Here is a 21,018-nt window from a genome sequence, read left to right on the forward strand (position 1 = left end):
GGGGTGGGGAGGACGGGGGGAAACATAAACCCCCCCCTTAATTTGCTCACAGTCTGCTTAGAGTCACATTAAAAAAAAAAAAAAAGTAGTAAGATCTGTGGCAGAGGAAGTGCCCAGGGATCCGGGAGCTGAAGGGTGGTGAGAGGTCGGGAGAAACTGGGTATGAGCAGGTAGAATGGGGGCTGTGGACACTTTCTGAATCAAGTAAAGGGGACAGAAAAGAAGCAGCTGGCACAGCTTCCCAGAGGAGGACACAGCCAAATGGGGTTTTGAAGTAGGAGTAGGAGTTCATACATTCATTCAGGCAAAATGAAGCAGAGGATGTTTCAGGCAGAGGGAACTGCACATGCAAATATCCAAAGGTTTCATGGGGCCCAGAGACTAGAGCCTACAGATACCCTGCTTGTGTCTCTGCTGGGTGTTTAATGAACAGTGTGGTCTCTAGTTTCTCTCATCTCTGACTCCCTGGGAACCCCACCCCATCCCATGAGCATAGCCAAGGCCTCCGATCATGTCTGAGCACAGCTTCATGCTTCCTGCCAGCGCCCAGCAACCTTGGCCTCTTTCTCCAGGTTGGCCATGGTCCAGAGCCATCCAATGAGTCTGTCATCATGGCCTGGACCCTCCCCAGGCCACCAGAAGTCCAATTCATCGGTTTCTCCACTGGCTGGGGTTCTGTGGGCGAGTTCCGTATCTGGAGGAAGGTGGAGGCAGATGAGAGCTACAGCGAAGCCTTCACCCTGGGTGTCCCGCACAGCGCCATTCCTGGGTCTGAGCGTGCGGCCGCTTCCATCATAGGTGCGTCTGCCTCGCAGCCTAACTTGGGGAGAATGGGAGCAAGAGCCCAGGCCGAGGAGCAAGTGTCCATTCCAGACTTTGCTGGGGATCTGTGCTGCTGGGGCCTCCAGCTACACATCTACTCACCTGACAAGCAGCTTCTAGTCCTTCTCTGTGCTGGGTGCTGGGGCCAGACTCAGATGACCTCAAACTTGCCCTTGAGGGGCTCCTAGTCCAGCTGAGAAGGCAGGTCCTTGCCCTTATGTGGGGCGACCCTGAGGGGTGGGGGTGGACTCTATGAGGGCAGTGGGTCTGGGGTGATGTGCATGAAGGCAGAAAGATCAGGTGAAGTTAGCTAGGTATAGAGTGGAGGGAGGGAGTCTTGGGGGTCCAGGTGAGAGGGGCAGCACTTAGAGCATTTGCAGAAGCAAAGGCAAGAGGCTGTGACCGTGGTTCTCGTGGGCTGTGGATTGTCTTCTGCAGCCCAGACGTGGGAGTGAAAAGTGGGGAGTGTGTGATCCATCTAGTGCTGGGAATTGGGAGGATGGGGAGAGGGTGAGAAGCCAGGGGGAGACAGACAGATCTGAATGAGGGGGTCTTGGGTCTCTCTGGGGCCTAGTCAGGTTGTTGGTGACCAGATCAGAGGATGCTGGAGTTTATGGTTTCTGAGGAATGAGATCAAGTCCAATGTGGCCTTGGGGGCGAGTGGCACAAATGGAGGTGAGGGGCATAGGGGAGAAGGCAGATGGACGGAGATGGAGAGGAGGTACAGGCAGGGACCCATGTGCTAGTCAATGCCTTCAGCACAGTGGGATGGAAAGGTGGAGAAGCTGGAAAACCCAGGGGAGGGTGATGAGAAAGTAGCCAGTTAGGCCCCATCACGGGAGGAAGCTTCAGGAGCAGTGGCAGCCTCAGTGGGGCAGGAGGAAGGCCAAGGAAGGAAGGGAGGGGCAATCAGGGAGCAACAGGGATTCCAGAGGGCCCATTGGCAATGCCCGTTGGGGCAGAGAAGCCAAGGAGAGGGAGACAGTTCTGAAGGGATGAGAGCACAATAGAACAGAAATAAGAGGGGAAAAAAAGGAAGTTAAAAAAAGGTACCAATGCCACACATCTATGAAAACTTTTATTAAAAATCTAAATACTCATGGTTAAAGAGAAAATCACATTTCATATTGCAAGTTAGAAAAAATACTTAGAATGGAACCACATGGCTGGATTGACATCTTATCATTTGTGGAATGCAGCCAAAGGTGTACTAGGAGGGGAAATGAATAGCCTTAATCACACCTGTTTAAAAAACCAGAAAGGAAAAAGCATTTAACAGAATGAAAAGATAGAGGAGGAACACCCGAGTTAAAACTAGAGAACACAGAGGGAGGCTTGTAGGAGAGGGCCAGCAGGTATCCACCAAAGCCAGGAGATCAGGCAGGCTGGGGGTGCAAGGGTGCAGCCCAGTCTCAAAGGCAGCACCCAGCAGTCAGAGGGCGATGGGTTGGTGTTAGGCCACAGGTGGGCTCCCACCTCCGAGGCAGGCTGTCCCTAGGATAGCCAGGGCACTGGAAAGGGCCAGCCCCCAGCCCAGGGTTCTTTTCCTTCCCACCAGGAGATGTCATGGGGCCAACCCTGAACCACCTCAGCAACCTCCTGAGGCTGCCCTTTGGTTGCGGAGAGCAAAACATGATCCACTTTGCACCCAACGTCTTTGTCCTGAAGTATCTTCAGAAAACCCGACAGCTCAGCCCTGAAGTGGAGAGAGAGACCACTGATTATCTGGTACAAGGTACTGGGGGGAACTGCCTGGGTGGAGGATGTGGGGAGACAGGCAGCCTTGACTGGGCTGGGGGCAGCCCACGTGCCAGAGGTGGTGGATGGGGAAGAAGGAAGGAAGTGGGTGACAGAGGCCACTCTGGGTGGATCTGTCACTGTCAGCAGGAGCCTGGCATCTGTCCCTGTTAGGAAAACACTCTGAGTGCTGGTAATCAGCCATGGAGAGAGGAACAGCATCTTTTAAAAACATAGATTTTTTTTTCTTTGGAACGACAAGAGCAATATAATAGCATTATTTAAAAAAAAAAAAAAAAAACTTCGAAAAGAAAAAAATTTCCGGTAAGTTCCCTGTCATTGCTGGCTCTGGGTTTCCTCTGCTGCCCTCCAAGAGCACAGATTAGCTTTGCCATCCTTGGTGTCTAACAGCATAGCATCCTATGGCATGCCCTGTGTGTATAAGATGTGTCCACCGGGCTGTAGGGAGCTGTGGTCCATTCACCTCCATTGCTGTGTGGAGGGACCACAGTCAGCGTGTCTGCTGATGGGTTTTAGGTCAGTTTCAATTCAGGGCTTTTAGAACGGTGTTGCCGTTAATTGTCTTGTTTGTGTACTTGGTGAAAACGTCCAAATTTCTGTGGGGTGAATTTGCTGGGTCTCAGGAGGTATTCAGTTCATAATCACTTTTGGGGCCACACTGGCCATCATACACATCAATGGAGCACAACATATTGAACTCTCCTCTTGGATGTCTTGGGGTGTTTCTAGTTCTCTTTTCCCTAAGTAATGCAGCACTGAACAGCTTTAGAAATAAATAACACAGTACTGAACATCTTTGGAAATAAATAACACAGCACTGAACGTCTTCTGTTGCCATGAATCAGGTCCCTAGGGTAGGAGACAGCCCTGTGTTGGGTGACAGAGCCCTGAGTGCCCTGGCCCACCCCTTCTGCACATCTAGGCCCCAGAGGGAGGGGGAAAGGCGGGGAAGCTGGAGGTGGAGCTTCATCTCTGTCTCAATTCCCACTCTGTGTCCCCGGGTAGGGCCTGCTCTACTCAGCACCTTGGTTTCCTATCTGTGTAACAAGGGCATTAAGTCAGTCGATCTCAAGGTCCTGGGGTCTCCTGGGGTCTCCTTCTAGCCTTGGGCCGGAGCTGAAGTGAAAGGGAAGCATTGAGGGGGCAGGACCTGGCTCTGAAGCTGGCATCCGCCTCATGCCAGGCACGTGCAGCTCTCCCAAGGCCGTCCCAGCAGCCCCCACACTAATGGTCCTCATCTCCCAGATGAGCAAGTGAGGCTCCTAGGAGTGAATAGGCCCAGGACCACAGAGGGGCAAGAGATGGGGGCATCTCAGACCCCAGGGTCCCCTGGGTTGGAGCATGAGGGGCAGCCTGAGCACTTAACCCAGCCAGAGGGAGATGATCTTGGAGATTTCTGCCATTGAGAAGGACCCGCAGGTACCTGGCTCAGATGATGCTGGGCCCCTCTCCGATGGGGAAACTGAGGCAGATGAGCACCTCGATTCCTGAGGGGAATGTGGGGTCCTTTCCCCCTGACCCATTAAGGTTCCTATAGTTAATATGCTCCAGAGGTAGTCCTGCTGATCTAGTACCATCCATCCTCATGGATGAGAAAAGGGTAAAACTCATGATGAGGAATGTATGACTCTCAGGTGGGGAAGGGGGAGGGTATAGCTCAGTGGTAGAGTGCCTGCCTAGCACGCACAAGGTCCTGGGTTCAATCCCCAGTACCTCCATTAAATAAAGAAATAAATGAACCTAATTACTCCCCCCACAAAAAAAAAACACACGCACACAAACAAAACGAAAAAAGGAACATACAGTGCTTAGATGGAAAGTCAGGGGTTGCCACAGGCTGGAGATCTGGCTTCAGGAAGGCTGACCACCAACTGCTGGGAACCCCAAGTTCACATGGTGGGGGTGGGGTAGGAGTAGGGGCAGGGTGGGACTCAGGTTGGTGTGTTGTGAGGGTCCGGGGTTGTCCGGGGCCAGGCACACCTCGGTGAACCCCTCTGGGTTCAGATCCTTAAATGCCACCCAGAGTGTAATGACCTATACTGGTGAGCGGCAGCCGCCCCCACTCCCTGACAGCCAGACCTCGTGTCCATCAGCCAGTTGACATTTCACACCCAACAAACCCCCAGTCAACCCTCACCTCCTCGTTTCCCGCCAAACCTGCTGGCATTAGTGTCCTGGGGCTGTAACAAGGTGCCATGAACTGGGTGGCTTAGAACAGCAGGAATTCATCCCCTCACTGTTCCGGAGGCTGGAGTTCCGAAGTCACATGTCAGCATGGCTGAGTCCGTCTGGAGGCTCTGAAGCAGAATCTGTCCTGGTGGAATTCTTGTGGCTCTGGGTGGGTTTTTTGGTTTGTTTTTGGGTTTTTGGCTGTGGACAGATCACCACACTCTGCCACCATCTTCAAAAGCCGTTTTGTGTCTGTGTGTTTCCCCTTCTGTTCTCTGAGGACACCCGTCGTTGGATTTAGGGGCCAGCCTAACCCAGGAATATAATTCCATCTGCAAAAACCCTGACTCCCAATAAGGTCACATTTAAAATTTTGTTTCTCTTTTTTAAATATATGTTTATGTGTATTTTTATTTTGTTTACTTATTTTTTAATTTTTCCCTTTAACGGAGGCACTGGGGATTGAACCCAGGACCTTGTGCATGCCAGGCACACGCTTTACCACTGAGCTATCCCCACATGCCTCTAATAGGGTCACATTTTGAGGTTCCAGGTGGACATGAATTTGGGAGGACGCTGTCTACCCAGTTCGGTTCCTGCCTCTCCCCACCTCCACGGGTGCAGCTCTGTCCTTCCAGCGGATCGGGTGTCAAACCTTGGTGCCCTCTACATCCTTCTTTCTTTCCTTTGCATCTTGTTCGGATAAGGCAGCTCTGCCTGCAGAACCCCTCCCCGCTGGTCACCGCCACCCAGTCCAAGCCCGTCATCATGCTCACTGAGACTGTCCCCACCTCCCCAATTTCTCTGCTTCCTCTCTGGACCCTACAGTCCATCCACTACATATGTCCCCTCACACCCCTCCCCTGCTCCCCTCACCCCTGACTCATACCTCCTTCTGTCCTCACTGGAAGACCAACCACCCCATCCAGCCTTGGTAGCCCACCTGGCCTCCCTCCCTCTCGTCCCCTTCCTTGCTCCCCTGCCCCAGCCACTCTGGCACCTTCTGTGTTCCGAGCACACCAAGCTCTGGCACCAGCGGATGGAGCAACACCCCCTCCCAACCCCAGCCCCGGGGGGGCAGAGTGCACTCCCTGGAGATGGTACATTTCATTGGCCCCCCCACCCCACCCCCTAGGGATTACTGAGGGCCAGCGTGTGACCAGGAGTCACGTAGGGGCAATATCAAGAAACAAGAGGGGGAATAAAGTAGAGGTTTCAGTCACCCCAAATGTGGGTGTGGGGCAGTTTCAAGGAACCCAGAGGGGGTGTTGTTACCAAGTCCAAGTTCATACTGCTCACCACACGACAGGCCAGTAAATCAAGGGACAAGTTGTGGGGGCAAGGAATAGTGACTTTACTTGGAAAGCTAGCAGATGGAGATGGTGGCCCAAGGAGCCACCTTGCCTGAGTTAGAATTCAGGCTTCTTTTATACTAAAAGGCGGGGGGGAGTCAAACATTCCCTGGTTCCAGACGGGATGTGTTAATTTTTTCCTTCCTACAGTCATTCCCAGGTGAGCCTGGTTAGGATATTTTCTGTGAGCTAAATGAAGGTATTTTAGCTTAACGCTCATTATCTGGGAGGCAAGGTTCCCAGCGATGGGCCATTATATATAATTTAAGCTTATAGGCAACATCCCTTTTGTGATTAACTTGTAGCTAAAGCAATAGAACACAAAGGTTAAAGTAAAAGAAATAGATTCAATATGGAGTCAGATTTGTTCTTTGCTACTACAGTGAGAGGCAGTTTCAAGGGCTTCAGATGTGAATGTGGGGCAGTTTCACGGTCCCTGAGTGGGTGGGGGTCAGTTTAGGGTCCCCAGGTGGATGTGGGGCAGTTTCACGGACCCCAGATGTGGGTGGAGACAGTTTCAGGAACCCCCAGTGTGGATGTGGCATTGTTTGGGGATCCCAGGGGATGACGTTGTCAGGCTAGTCATTCACCAGGGTGCTGTCCCCTCTATTTGAACCACAGGCTACCAGCGACAGTTGACCTACAAGCACCAGGACGGCTCCTATAGTGCATTTGGGGAGCGGGACGCGTCGGGAAGCATGTGGTGAGTCCCCATGTCCCAGGCGCGGCTACTGAGGTCCCCCACCCAAGGCCACAGCCTCAGGTGCAGCACAGTGTAGCCAGGACACATGGGGCCCAATCCCCAGGGCGACTAGGAGCCTGCGTGGGAAATGGAGTCAGCGTGGTTCTAGCTCCTGGGTTTAGATGACTGGATGTGGGGGGCACTCTGCCTGGCCTGGGTGTGGTGGGGCTGGCGGCGACAGTTACTATTACTCCTTCTGCTGTTGTTGTTGCCGCAGCAGCCGGGAACCAAACCCCTGCTCTGCAGCCCCTTGGGAATGGGACCTGGGTGCTCTGGGGTCCAGTTTCCCTTGTGAGTGGCTCCCTCTGGCTTTCAGGGTCAACTAGGGCAGGGAGGGCCTGGATGGATCTGCTCATTCCTTGGGATCCTTGGACCATAGCAGTTCTTGGCATCATCAGGGATTTGTCCACTTTGGGGCTTACTGAGAAAACGGGGTGCCCCCAGCTCCTGTCCCTAATGGGGCTTCCTTCTCAGAGCAGCACCCTGATGGCACCTGCAGCAGCTGTGGGCATGGGACGTGCCCGGTCCTCCAGGCGGCAGTGTCCACTGCACAGCGGCAGTGCTGGGGCTGGGGGACAGGGATGTGCCTGAGTGAGCCCCAGTGTCACTTCCTTGGCTCCAGAGAGGCCCAGCCTGGTGACCTGTTCAGCACCCTGGCCCCCAGTCCTGGTCCCAGGACCCTGCCTTGCTGACAGCCCATGAGGCAAGGTCATCATCACGCCCTAGCAAGCAGAGGCCCCCACCCACCCGCAGGGATGGCCAAAGCCACTGAGTCACTCTCTGAAAGCTGTCCAAGTCCCAGCAACTCCCAGAGGTCTCCACCAGTCAGAACTAGAGAGCTGTGACCTGTTGTACACTCTCCCACGGTGCACGCACGCGCACACACACAGCACGAGCAAGAAAAGACCAATTTCCACTGTGGTGGCGGAAATGTGACACCCAGCATCTTTGCCTTGTGAAACCCCTCTATGGCACAAAGCTGCAGGAACCACAGGCCGGTGACAACAGCATCCACCCTGGAGCTGGGCAAACCCAGGCTCTATCTTGTGTGAGCTGTGTGGCCTTAGACCAGATGTTCAACTTCTCTGAGCCTGTTTTCCTCACCACACATCTCTCTAAAGACTGGGATTCAGGAGGCAGTGGGATAAGGGCGCAGGTATGCTCATTGCAGTGCTGGGTACCCACTGGGATGGATGCTTTGTTAGCAGCTCTCCTTAAATACTTGGCTGGGAGGTCCAGGATCCAGCCTGACAGTCTTGAAACTTAGAATCTGTTATAGGTAGGTTCCTGTGCACACGGGCAGCTGAGTTCTATCTTTGCCCCATGTCCACAGTGTTTGGAATTTCCCTCTGGCTGCTGCGTGCAGAGTGGGCTGTGGGGCAGGGACGGGCCCAGGGGCAGAAGCGGTGGGGTGGCCTGGCTGATGCAGGGGCCGTGGGGGTCAAGGGAAGAGGATGGATTTGAGGTATCTGGGTGGGAGAGTGGCCAGGACGAGCTGAATCCTGGGCTTTGGGTCTCTTTTAAGGTTAGTTTCAGGTTTGGGGGATTCATATAAACAGCTGGGAGCCATTTTCTTTTCTTTGCTTTCTATCTTTTTTATTTTTTTAAAAATTGTGTTGAAATACACATGATACAGATGAGGAGGAGGGTGCAGCTCAGTGGTAGAGCACATGCTTAGCATGCACAAGGTCCTGGGTTCAGTTCCTAGTACCTCCATTAAAAGAAAGAGTATTCATGCTATAAACTTTACCCACTTTTTTTCTTTTTGGTTTAACAAATAAATAAATAAATAATAAATGAATTTATTTATTTATTTAAATGGCAATACTGGGGATTGAACCCAGGACCTCATGCATGCTAAGCACACGCTCTGCCACTGAGCTATACCCTCCACCACCAACCTAACCATTTTTAGTGTACAGTTCAGTGATATTAAATACAATCGTATTGTTGAGCAGCCATCATCACCATCCATCCCCATAACTCTTTTCATCTGGTAAATCTGAAACTGTGCCCATTAAACACTAACTCCCCATTCTCCCCTCGCCCGGCCTCTGGCAACCATCCTCCTACTTTCTGTCTCTGTGATTCTGATTACTCCAAATGCCTCATATAAGTGGAATTGCACAGTGTCTGTCTTTGTGTGACTGGCTTATTCCACTAATTATAATAGCTTCAAGGTTCATTCATGTTGTAGCCTTTTGCAGAATTTCCTTCCTTTTCAAGGCCAAATAATATTCCATTGTGTGGATACACTGCATCTGACTTGTCCTTTTCTCTGTCAGTGGACACCGGGTTGCTTCCATGGTTTGGCTATTGTGTATAATGCTGCTACAAACATGGGTGTGCAAAAAACTCTTTGAGACCTCACTTTCATTTCTTTTGGGGATATATACGCAGAAGCAGACTTGCTGGATCATGTGATAATTCTGTGTTTAATTTTTTAGGAACTGCCGTGTTGTTTTCTACAGGGCAGCACCATTTTACATTCTCACTAGCTGTGCACAAGGGCTGTACTTTCTTCACATTCTCACCACTTGTTGTTTTCATTTTTTTTTTAATTAGTAGCCATCCTGATGGATGTGAGGTGGGGGAGCCACTTGATTTTGAAGAGGATGGATTACTCTCTCATCCTGAGTTGGGGCCTCCCCTGCCAATAGTTCTGCTGTTCGTCCCATCCCTCTTTGTTCCCTGGTTTCCATCCGGTAGTTCTCCTCAATGTTCATTCGTTCATTCATTCCCAGCCCCACCACCTCTCACTCAGGGTGCACCGTAACTCTAGCAACAGTTGGGCTGGGGGATGGTGTGGACAAGGGACAGGCTGCAGAGCTATGGACAGACAACAGTGACACAGAAGCAGGGCTGCTGAGGGTCCAGAGGCAGCATTTCCATCCCAGAGTGGGGGTGTCTGGGAGGCTTCCTCTGGGGAGAGACCTCGGGTCTGAACATTGAGAGACAAGTAGAGCTTCTTCATCCTGTAAAGAAGGGAGGTAGGAGTCACTAGTGGGTTGGTGGGATATTTTCAGCTTCAAGCAGTAGAAAACTGGCTGAAAAAGCAATTCTGAACATCATCCCACACCACCGGGTTGGGGAGACCCCAGAATTGGCCAGTCTGGCAGCCCCACAATGCATAGGGGTCCATGGTTCTTTCCCTTGGTCCCTATGGACTTCCTCAGCTCAACAACTGATCTCCTCTTGGTGGCAAGATGGCTGTAGCTGCTCCCATGATCACTTCATGTGCCCATTCCCAAGCTATTACAGGCCTGGGGCCCGGAATGCCCATGACTGTGGCTGGCTAGGGTTACAGAGGGGTCCAAACATCCAAAGTACCTTTTTGCCCATTCCCCTTGGAATCTCTCAACAAGACAGGATCTCTCAGGGAGTGGTTATGGAGGGGCAACAAGCAAGGTCTTCTGCACATGGCAGAGGTTGGGTGGGACTGAAACAGCTCACAAAAGGGCCTTGAGTGCCAGGCAAAGAGCAGACCTGGATGCTTCCAGGGTGAGAGGGAGCAAACGGGGAGGCTGAGCTCTGTCATCAGGCCCTGTCGGGTGCCCACAGACTTCCACTGAGTGCTCACAACAGGCTGCGGGGGCAGATTGGACCCTCCTGTCTCACAGAGGAGAACACAGAATCTCGGGTGATGTGAGGAACCAGCCACAGTCCCTCGGTGGGGGCAGGGGGACACATGGGAGGTGACTCCGTTTTGCAACTCCCCAGCCGACGGCCCTCCCAGTCCCCACCTCCTCCTATTTCAGGCTCACAGCCTTTGTCCTAAAGTCCTTCGCCCAGGCTCGCAGTTTCATCTTCATCGACCCTCGGGAGCTGGCAGCTGCCAAGGGCTGGATTGTCCAGCAGCAGCGGGCAGACGGTTCGTTCCCGGCAGTGGGCAGGATTCTGAACAAGGACATCCAGGTCGGCAGCCTCACAGGCCTCCTTCCGGGGTCTTGACCTTGCTCCCTGGTGGCATCTGGGGCTGGTGGAGTTGGGGAGCTGTCCCCTCTGGCTTCGGGTGAGGCCTGCATGTCCTCTTCCAGGGTGGGATCCATGGCACTGTCCCACTGACAGCCTACGTGGTGGCCGCGCTCCTGGAGATGGACCCGGCCTCAGAGGTGAGCACGGGGGAGCCCGAAAGACGCAGAGTGGAGGAGCGAGCGGGCGCTTTGCCCCCTGCAAGCCAGGCTAGCCCCTTCTTCTGGCCAATTTCAGCCTCTGTTTTTCTGCCCTTTCTGCTCATTAATGAGGCTTTTTCAGGCTTTTAACAGTCATAGGACATCCAACTTCTTGTGGCCCGATCCCCGATCAGAAGAGTGAGAGATCCCAGTGGTAATCGTGGGGGGCATGGGTGTGTTGGGGGGGTGTACCCAGAGTATGAGCCCTCCCAGGACTGTCCGCAGCCCCCAGGCCCCATTCAGAGAATCATCTGGGGCTCAGGTTCCTGGCCGCTGACCCGTGGGCTGGCCTCAGGGAACTCTATTTAGAATATTGGACTCATGACTGCTTTTGGAGGGTCTAGAACTTTCAGGGACAGTTACTGGACCCAGACAGGACTTAGGTGTCCCAAGGAACTCAGGGCCATCATCACTGCTATGAGGCTGTCCCAAGTGTGAGCGGCATATCCCCCTATGGTGAGAATTCCCACGATAGACGAATCTCAGTCCTTAGGGGAGGGACTCCGCCGTTCTTACAATTCCAAATCATCTGATAATGAATCGTGAGTTGGGTGCTTCTCAGGATTTTCAGGCTCACCATCCGCATCTAACTGCTGTGTCTCGAGTTGGCTATGACCGCAGACCCTCCACATCCTGCACGCTTTGCCCAGAGGGCGCCTTGCTTGCTCTGTGTTTGAGGGCTGAATTGGGTCTGCCCCCAAATTCATATCCTGAAATCCTAACCCCCATCTTAGTTAACTCGGGCTGCCATGGCAAAATACTGCAGACTAGGGGCTTAAATAGTAGACATTTATTTCTCATCATTTTAGAGATTGGAAAATCTATGGTCAAGATTCTGGATGAGTCAGTTCTTAACGAGGGCTCTCTTCCTGGCGTGTAGGCAGCCATCTTCTCTCTGTGGCTTCACATGGCCTTTCCTGGGAGTGTGACCACAGAGAGAGGTGGGTGGGGTTGGCGGGGGAGAAAAAGAGAAAGCTGTGGTGTCTCTTTGTCTCCTTATAAGCAGCCTCATTGATTATAGGGAGTCCACCCTCTGCACCTCATCTAAACCTAATAACCTCCCAAAGGCCCCCCCACCTTAAAACCATCACTTTGAGGGATTAGGGCTTCAACACATGAATTTGTCAGGGAGATACAGACAGCCCCAAGACTGCAGAATGTGATTGTATTTGGAGACAAGGCCTTTAAAGAGGTAATCATGTTAAAATGAGGCCATTGGGGTAGGTCCTAATCCATTATGACTGGCATCCTTGTAAAGGGGGGAAATTAGGATACAGAGACGGGGAAAGAGGGAATATGATGTGAAGATACAGGAAGAAGACAGCTACAAGCCAAGAGTATGGCCCGAACAGAGCCTTTTCTCTTGGCCCTCAGAAAGAATCAACCCTGCTGACACCTTGATCTTGGACTTCTGGCCTCCAGATCGATGCAACGATAAATGTCTATTTTTTTAAGCCACCTGGTTTATGGTTCTTTGTTACACAGCCCCAGCGGACTCAGACACCCGCCTGCAGGGTGACCAGCTGTTCTGGTTGGCCTGGGATGGAGGGATTCCCAGGATGCAGGTCCAGTGGGGCCTCTCCTCCATCCTCTGGTTCTGGTTTTTGTTTTGGTTAAATTGACATTTAGGTCATTCTGACCATATTATACTTTTCTAGAACTGAGCCACGTGTTTCTTCATTAACTCTAGAATGTAAAGGCCCCTGGCTGAATAATGGTCCCTGGGCTAGTGTCCTGTGGCTGTTGTAATAAAATACCACAAGCAGTGGCTTCAAACTATTGGAGTTTATTCCCTCCCAGTTCTGGAGGCCAGAGGTCTGAAGTCAGGTGTCAGCAGGGCCGTGGCTCCCTCTCAAGGTCTAAGGGAGGATGCTTCATTGCCTCCTTCAGCTTCTGAGGGCTCCAGTGCCGTTGGCTTATGGCCACATCACTCCATCCTCTGCCTGTCTTCACATGGCCTTCTCTCTGTGTCTCTGTGTTCTCTCTTCTTGTAAGGACACCAATCCTACCTCTGCGATAGTGTGCAACCACTCCCACCCTGACCCCAGGCTCTGGGCTTGCGTGGCCCAGGCTTGGGGTCTGGGTAATCTGCTCTGTCATCCCTGGCACATGCCCCAGGAGGGAGATGGTACATCTGGACTACAAGCTGTAGGGGAGGTTCCTGTGCTTTTTCCTGATCTAAAGATGGAAAACTTTGGGAGAGCATTCTTTTTGTAATCTTAACAACCACTAAGGAGAGGTAGCTTAACTCCATAGCTCCACTGGGGCCCGCCCGCAGGAGCACTGTTGCTCATTTGCTAAATTCATTGATGCTTTGAATCACTTATTTTTCCATTTAACTAATATTATTGGTCAAGCTTCTTTGAACCAAGCCCATTACTGGACAGTGGACTTCGTTTATGTCCTCCAGCCACTCACACTGTGGGGCAGGAGCATGATCAGGACTGGTGGGCTTTCTGGAGGAGGCGACAATTGAGTCGAGGCTAAGAGGATGAGGAGGGCCTTACCTGGCAGTTTTAGAAGCCAGCCTGGTGATGGGGTGGGTTGCAGCGGGCAACCAGGTTTCTGTCTGCTTCCCCTAGATCACCTCTGGGTTGATCTGTTGTGCTCGAACTTCATTTGAAACAGATTGGCACCAACATAGAAGAAAGGGGATGGAATTTTGAAAGCTGGGGCTGCAGGCAACGGGGCCCCAGAAGGATGTGAGCTGTCCAGTGCTTTCCCCAGGCATGCTCCAAGAACCTTTGGGAGGGTGGTGGGTGGAGTGAGGACAGAGCAGCCTCCACTTCCCACCTCACCCCGCAGGAGGAGAGGGGAGCCATTGCCAAAGCAAAGCACTTCTTGGAGTCCAGCGCACCCCTGACTGCAGACCCCTACAGCAGCGCCCTGATCGCCTACGCGCTGACCCTACTCCGCAGCCCCACAGCCCCCGCGGCGCTCCGAAAGCTCCGCAGCCTGGCCATCACCCAGGGTAGGTGTCCCCTGCCCGCCACCCCAGTTGACGCAGTGTGGGGCTGGCTCACCGCGGGCCCTAGTGAACAGCTCATGAACACATACATGGAACGAAGGAGGCGTCCTTTGCTCACTCTGTTTTGTTTATTAGATTATTCATTCATTATCGCATCTCCCAGTGGCTTCATTTGATGAAGTGTCTTGAGCCTGAGCATCATTTTCTTTCCTTATGAAATAAAGGATGCCAGGGAGGGAGGGCAGCGCTCAGGGGTCATAGGGAGTGGATCCCCCAGGCTTCTTAGAAGCCATCCCCGGGCAGGGAGCTGGGAAGCTGGGAGGGCTGTGGCCGGCCCCCATCCTGCCCCCATTGCTGAGTGAGCCTTAGAAAGCCATTTCCACCTTTGGGGTGTCAGTCTCCCCTGCCACCTAATGACTCCCCACTGTGTTTGGGGGGCCCCAGTCACCGAGCTGTGACTTCTCAGAATGCCCCCAAACTCAGTCCCCATCCCTCCCACCCGGGCCTTCCCCAGCAGCTGCTCTGGGATTCCATCCAACCTCTCTGCTTAAGATGTCACCTGAAGAATTGCTTTCACTGATTAAGAAGAAAAAAAAAACTTTAAAAGTAAAATTTTGAAACAACCTAATTGGATGACGGTGTCCATTTAGGACTAAACGCTCAAGATCTGAGACAGGGAGGTCTGAGTTCTCTATGATTTGAGGGCCTTTTATACCTCACATGAGCTCAGAATCCTTGGAGCCTTTGCAAGTAGGGATTGGTTTCCTGGGCCCTGAGTGGGGACGACTGGGGCCTCCATTCGGGCCCTAGCTAGGAGGGAAAGCATTGATTATTGATGTCTGCCAGGAGTGTAGAAAAGCATCCATTGATTAGGGATGTCTGTCAGGGGTGCAGGACAGGGCTGGATTTGTTGCTCTAGTTGCAGATCTGAGACACAGCCCCAAGGTCCTTCCTGTCCCAGCCATCTAACCCTGGTGCCCTCTTCCATTGGGGTCCAGTCCCCTGATGTCTTTTCTTGAGACCACATACACTGACACTCAGCACAGGTCACCAGGCTGAGTGCTGAGAGGAGTTGTGATCCCTGACCTGTGCTGGCCTTGCAGATGGGGTCACCCACTGGAGCCTGACAGGTTCTCGGGATGTGGACAAGGATGCATTCCTGAGCTTCAGTGATGGGGTCTATCAGTCAGGTACTGGCCACCTCAACCCCCAGTGCCTGCTTTGGGCACAGGGTCCTGGGTCCCAGTGTCCAAAGGGCCCCAGCTGGCCTCTTCCGTTGCAGTGGTCTCAGCCGAGGTGGAAATGACAGCCTACGCCCTGCTGACGTACACCCTCCTGGGAGATGTGGCCACCGCCCTGCCCGTGGTGAAGTGGCTGTCCCAGCAGCGGAATGCTCTCGGGGGATTCTCCTCCACTCAGGTGAGCCAGGCAGGCTAAAGGGAGGGGCTCAGGTCTGGGCAGGGGCACAGAGCCAGCTAGGAAGCCATCGAGTGCTTCAAGTCTCAGGATGGCTCCTTGCCCGCAGCCCCTCTGGGACAGGGACCCAGCCCTTGCCCCCGTGGAGTTGCCCACCCAGCTATCTGGGGCCCCCAGCTCTGTGGGTGTCTGCTCTCCGTTGCAGCTGCATGGGTCCATGGTCTCCAGAGAGGGTCTGTGATACCCCCAATTTGAGCCGGACCTCCCAGGATGGGGCAGAGGGACGGCTGGCCATTCCATGCCTGGGGCTGACCATGGCCTCTCGCTCTGTCCCCAGGATACCTGCGTGGCTCTGCAGGCCTTGGCAGAATATGCCATCTTGTCCTATGCGGGCGGTGTCAACCTCACTGTCTCCCTGGCCTCCACCAACTTGGACTACCAGGAGACCTTCGAGCTGCACAGGGCCAACCAGAAGCTTCTGCAGACGGCGGCGGTGCGTGTTCCAGGGACCAGGGCTGGGAGGGCAGTAACAGCGGCCCCTCTCTGTTGCCTGTCTGCCCGTGTGTGTCCGCGGGGGAAACCACGGCGTCTTCTCTCCCCAGATCCCCAGCCTCCCCACAGGGCTGTTTGTGAGCGCCAAGGGCGAAGGCTGCTGCCTGATGCAGGTGAGGCTGTGGGGGGAGGGGGCGCTCACAGAGGGACCCCTTGAGGGGCGGGGTGGGGGAGCTGAGCGTCCGACCAGACTGAGTGGGATGGTGTGTGAGAGAGACCCCAGGGCAGACTGTCAGCCCCCTGAAGTGTCCCCCACTCTGCCCAAGGGCAGATGCCAATGTGTCTCCTTGGGCTTAGGGTCCCCCCGGGAAATCTGTTTCACCCTCATTCTTGTGGTCTCTGACCATCAGATCTCCCTTGGTCCTCCCACTGTGGGACTTGCCCAGTGGCTCCAGGTTACTCTTCCTGTCAGGGCCTGAATGGGGACACCCAGCCTGGACTCAGCCTGGTGCTTCCCGGAGCCCCTTGGTCACCAGGCTCAGGATATAGTCACTCTCTGGGCAGGGGCAGGCTGGCCTCGTGGGCTCTGGCCAGCAGTCAGAGGGCTAAGTCTGCCTGGAGACCCCTGCAGCCTCAGCTTCTCCATCTTGAAAACTGGAGCCCAGACAACCCAGTGGATAGGAGGGGAAGCCCTGGTGGCCGCAGACCTGGACTTGAGACTTGGAAAAATGGAATGATGGTCGTACCTACACCATCAGGGCTAAATTGAATGCCCATAGTCCCCGGAACAGTTGCCAATGTCACTGTCATCATGGTTCTAGCTGTCCCCACCTTCCCCTGCCCTTTTCTTCCCCATGTCTCCTAAGCCTCTGTCCTCCCACACCCACCCACTCCTAGATTGATGTCACCTATAACGTGCCAGACCCGGTGGCCAAGCCGTCCTTCCAGCTGCTTGTGAATCTCCAGGAGCCCGAGGCTGAGCAGCAGCGACCTCCCGCGCCCGCCCCCTCTGCTGATGATGACGACCCAGCAGCTGACCAGCATCACCAGGAGTACCAGGTGACTCTGGAGGTGTGCACCAGGTAAGGCTTCCTGCCCTGCGGGCTGGCACCCCCGCCCTGGCGGCGTTCTGTATCAGTCACAGCTAATCCATAGTGATGCTAGGCTAGGAATGCCTGGGGCTTGTACAACTTGTGGGAGCCCCCACAGACATTCCCCTGGCCAGAGTCAAAGCTGTGGCTGGACCAGCCCCTGTGGTTCTTATTATGATTATAAGACGCACCTCAGCAACAACCATAAGGGAACTTTGAAGAGCAAGATTTCTTACTCATGGGTCCCGGAGGGTACGTGACCCTCCCAAGGGCCACACAGCGAGGTCACAGGTAGAGAGAAAGAAGGCACGAACCTGAGTTTCTGCCTTTATTGAGGTCTGAGGGTGGAGTGCCTAGGGTTTTGCAGATTCACTTTTTATTGGCAAATTTCAAATGTAATGACAGGAATTAGGGCGCGGGAAAGGGAAAGGCAGGGCCGTTCTCACGCAGCCAGTTATCTAGTTGCCCAGGGCTTTCTAAAAGAGGGATCTTCATGGCGGGGAAGCCTGGTGTCTTATCTGGTTGATTATCTAGGAGCTTGGATGTCTTGGAATGGATGCCTTTGCAATCAAAAGCTTAACATCAGGCACTTACACCACAGAGGACTTTTGAAATGAGTGAGGGAAATGGAAGTCCTTCTTACTGTATGCAACAGACCCCAGTGACAAGCCCCTGTGTGACCCACCAGTTCCAGGTCTCTCAGTTTCCCAAAGGGTGATCCTGAGACCAGGCCACAGAGGGTCCTCAGGGCAGGTGCATGCAGCTGCCCTTAAAAGATGCTTGTCACCATGACAATCATGGGGGATCCCAAAGATGGGTGGGAGCTATGGTACCTGAAGCCCATTGGAGCCGCCCGGGCATCTTTCTCAACTTTGACCTTCAGCCCTCTCATGTCCAAGGCCCCATCTTAGGAAGTTTGGAAAAACAAGCTCAATTTGGCCCAAGCCCCTCCTGGGCCAAGGGGCTCCCTGAACCTCCAGCTGTGTTTCCAGCTCCACGGTGAGACTCAGGATGGTGACACTCAGCATGGCCGTGACCACTGTCTTGTCGGGTGAGGGAGCAAGATGCAGGTGGACTGGCCCAACTGTCTGGCCCCAGCAGGCCTGCTGGAGACATCTCTATTCCCCTCTTTGATGTGTTAGGGGGAACCCACCCTGTGCCACATGGATATGGGCTCTCTCAGGCCTTACCCTGGCAGAAAGCCTCCTCCACCCATCTCAAGGACGCTGGCCACCCTGTCTCCTTGGGCCCACAGTCTGCAGGTTCCTCTCTGAATATCAGCTTCCCTCTCTGTCACCAGCACCCAGCACATGGAGGGCCTGGCATGTAGCAGTCCTCAGGGGACAACTTACCCTCCAGCTCCCTGCCGCATGTCACAGAAGGGGAGATGGAGGGCTGGCACTGGCGAGTGACAGGGTCTCCTCCAGTGGCCTGGGCTCCCTGGACCGCATGGAGCTACTTTCCATACTTGGGTCACAGCATGAGGTTCGGAGCAAAACATAGCCCAGAGTTGACAGACCTGACTCAAGCCCAGAAGCCTTGGCAAGGGCTCTTCCATATGGTCTCGGTGTCTTAGTTGTGATACGGGCTGACCAATGACCCAGCTAAGGTTTTTTGTGCAGAGGGGCTGCCAGCCAGGCCCGGATCAGGCTCGGGGGTTGTGGGGACAGAGGGGGCCATGAATTCCACTGTGGGGCCTGAGTTCAAGGACCTTTCTCTCTCTCCTCTCATTGGAAGATGGCTGCATGCAGGGTCCTCCAACATGGCAGTCCTGGAGGTCCCCCTGCTGTCAGGGTTCCGGGTGGACGTTGAGAGTCTGGAGCAGGTGAGGTGGTGCTGGTGGGCCGGGGCCAGCAAATTCCAGGTTGAAAATTCCCAGCTCTTCATTAAATGGGTTTTTGTTTTTGTTTTTGCCTTTCTGGGCAAAGTTGGTGCTTTGGGGCTGGCCACTTGCTAAGGGGCAGGTGGGGAGGGGTGGGGGCTCTCTTGCTAGGTGTCACCCACTGGACCACCTGTGCTGTTATCCACGGGGCAGAAGAGGGCTTCCGCAAATCTGCATGCCCCATGGGGACGATGTAGGGATGGCAGGGAGTGCCCCCAGCCCAGGTTCTCCAGATACTGGTCTCTACCCTCAACTTAAAGAGAGACCAGTCCACTCTCGTGGGGGTGGGGGGAGAGGCTCGGAAGGGGGTCACAAAGAGGGGGTGCTGCCTTGCCCAAGGAGGTCTGCAGGGTGGGGAGGATGGAGCATAAAAGTGGGGGCTCTTCTGGGGGGGTGGTTGACTGGTGCAGGGGAGGCAGGAGCAGGTGGCAGGGCCAGCTGGGCACCTGGGGGGCCACAGGGAGGCCTAGGGCTGGGGCGGGATTGGGGGAGACTGCAGGGAGGAGAGGGGAGGCAGGTGCTCGGGACAGTGGTAACCAGCCTTGAATGCCCTCTCCTGGGTGCTGACCGCCAGCCCCTGGCCCAGCCCATGGGGACTTGCTGGACGACTGTAAGCAAACCCTCAAGAACCCACCTGGGGCCCTTGGAGATGAGGGAGGAAGAGCGCATTGGGGGCAGAGGGGCTGGGAGGGTCTTGACCTCTGGCTTCTTCTCCAGCTGCTCCTTGACAAGTACATCACACTGAAGAGGTACGAGGTGGCTGGACGCAGAGTGCTGTTCTACTTTGATGAGGTACTGCCGGCCAGGGGCAGTGGGCGGAGGCCTCCACAGCAGCTATGTTGGCGAGGGCACGGCCATCTTGGCGCAGTGTGGTTCCTGCAATGATCTCATACCCAGAAAAAGAAACTGGGAGAGTAAATCCAGGAGGAGTTGGCGCGGCTGCTGGCTCTGTGCCCCAGCCAGCTGGCTTTGGTGGAAAAAGTTGGGAGGGGTGGGGAATAGTATTCAGGCATCAAAAGCAATGAAGCACTGATGCACTGAACCTCCCAAGACATGCTGAGTGAAAGAAGCCAAACACAGAAGGCTGCATAGTGCATGAGCCCATTCATGGGAAGTGTCCTGAACAGGCAGATGCAGAGACAGAAAGTAGACTGGTGGTTGCCAGAGGTTGAGGGATGGGGAGTGACTGCTAATGGGGGTGGGTTTCCATTTGAGGTGATGAAAATGTTCTGCAGATAGATGGTGGTTGCACAAGACTGTGAATGTACTCAGTGACACACACACACACACACACGCAAAGGGAAGGGAGAGCACCTGCCATGGGGGAGTCAGGGGTGAAAGGCCAGCTGAGATCCTTTCCCCAGGTGGGATGACAGGACCCAGAGAATTGACATGGGATCAGGTTTCTGTGTTTCATGCCTCCTGGGCACCCCAAAATCTGCCAGTTCTGGGCCTACATTTTGGGGCGTCACAGAACATAGAGGCGGGAGCTCAGTGCCTGACCCTAGTGGCCCCAGCTAAGCTTGAGCCCGCCTGCTGCCCCCGCAGATCTCCAGCCGGTGTCTGACGTGCGTGCGGTTCCGGGCGATCCGTGAGCACGTCGTGGGCAGGACGTCCGCTCTGCCCATCTCCGTGTATGACTACTACGAGCCTGGTAAGCCCGCGCCCGCCGCCCGCCACCCCAGCTCCGTCCCTTAGCCTGTCACCCATCACTTGGTCACCATTCTCCCCTCGTCCCGCAGCCTTCGAGGCCACGCGCTTCTACAATGTCAGCGCGCGCAGCCCTCTTGCCCGGGAGCTGTGCGCAGGGCCTGCTTGCAACGAGGTGGAGCGCGCCCTGGCCCAGGGCCCCGGTGAGTGCGCGCGGCCGCTGCCCCTTCCGACCACCCGCCACCCCGACCCCACCCGCGGGCTTGGGGGAAGGCGGTTGTCTTGGAGGGGAGTCGCCAGGCCGAGAACGGTACCAAGTGTTAGAGGCGGGGAGGACCCGGCACGGCCTAGGGCGCGCGGCCGGAGCGGAGGGGCGGGGCTGAGCAGAGAGTAGGCAAGCCGTGAGGAGGAGGCGGGGCTTAGCTGGGCGGGGGGGAGCAGTGGGGAGGGGGCGGAGCCGAGCGGAGTGGGAGGGGGGCCGCGTTGTAGAAGTTGGAGGCCCAG

At 54.6% G+C, this 21,018-nt stretch overlaps 1 protein-coding gene and 1 non-coding gene across 6 annotated transcripts in view; one reads left to right on the top strand and one right to left on the bottom strand.

Moving 5' to 3' along the window:
* The window catches only part of CPAMD8 (C3 and PZP like alpha-2-macroglobulin domain containing 8), a 76,114-nt gene that overhangs the window by 50,684 nt on the left and 4,412 nt on the right, over positions 1 to 21,018 (top strand). For 4 of the 5 annotated variants that reach the window (XR_012501623.1, XM_074350500.1, XM_010972108.3 and 1 more), the window contains 15 exons: positions 573 to 798; positions 2,381 to 2,557; positions 6,723 to 6,804; positions 10,602 to 10,758; positions 10,881 to 10,955; positions 13,821 to 13,986; positions 15,087 to 15,173; positions 15,266 to 15,402; positions 15,737 to 15,892; positions 16,002 to 16,064; positions 16,789 to 16,973; positions 18,720 to 18,807; positions 19,582 to 19,656; positions 20,413 to 20,518; positions 20,607 to 20,717. Coding sequence is in view for 4 of the 5 variants with exons in the window: in XM_074350500.1 (XP_074206601.1) it covers positions 573 to 798; positions 2,381 to 2,557; positions 6,723 to 6,804; positions 10,602 to 10,758; positions 10,881 to 10,955; positions 13,821 to 13,986; positions 15,087 to 15,173; positions 15,266 to 15,402; positions 15,737 to 15,892; positions 16,002 to 16,064; positions 16,789 to 16,973; positions 18,720 to 18,807; positions 19,582 to 19,656; positions 20,413 to 20,518; positions 20,607 to 20,717 (1,891 nt within the window). In the remaining variant the exon portion in view is untranslated. The remainder of the gene's footprint in view (positions 1 to 572; positions 799 to 2,380; positions 2,558 to 6,722; positions 6,805 to 10,601; positions 10,759 to 10,880; positions 10,956 to 13,820; positions 13,987 to 15,086; positions 15,174 to 15,265; positions 15,403 to 15,736; positions 15,893 to 16,001; positions 16,065 to 16,788; positions 16,974 to 18,719; positions 18,808 to 19,581; positions 19,657 to 20,412; positions 20,519 to 20,606; positions 20,718 to 21,018) is intronic. The other variant, XM_074350499.1, reaches the window with a different exon arrangement.
* TRNAA-GGC (transfer RNA alanine (anticodon GGC)) lies at positions 5,197 to 5,268 on the bottom strand. The gene has a single exon. It is a non-coding gene; the product is annotated as a tRNA-Ala (tRNA).

Source organism: Camelus bactrianus, chromosome 22, assembly GCF_048773025.1.
Source record: "Camelus bactrianus isolate YW-2024 breed Bactrian camel chromosome 22, ASM4877302v1, whole genome shotgun sequence".
NCBI classification, from domain to species: domain Eukaryota; kingdom Metazoa; phylum Chordata; class Mammalia; order Artiodactyla; family Camelidae; genus Camelus; species Camelus bactrianus.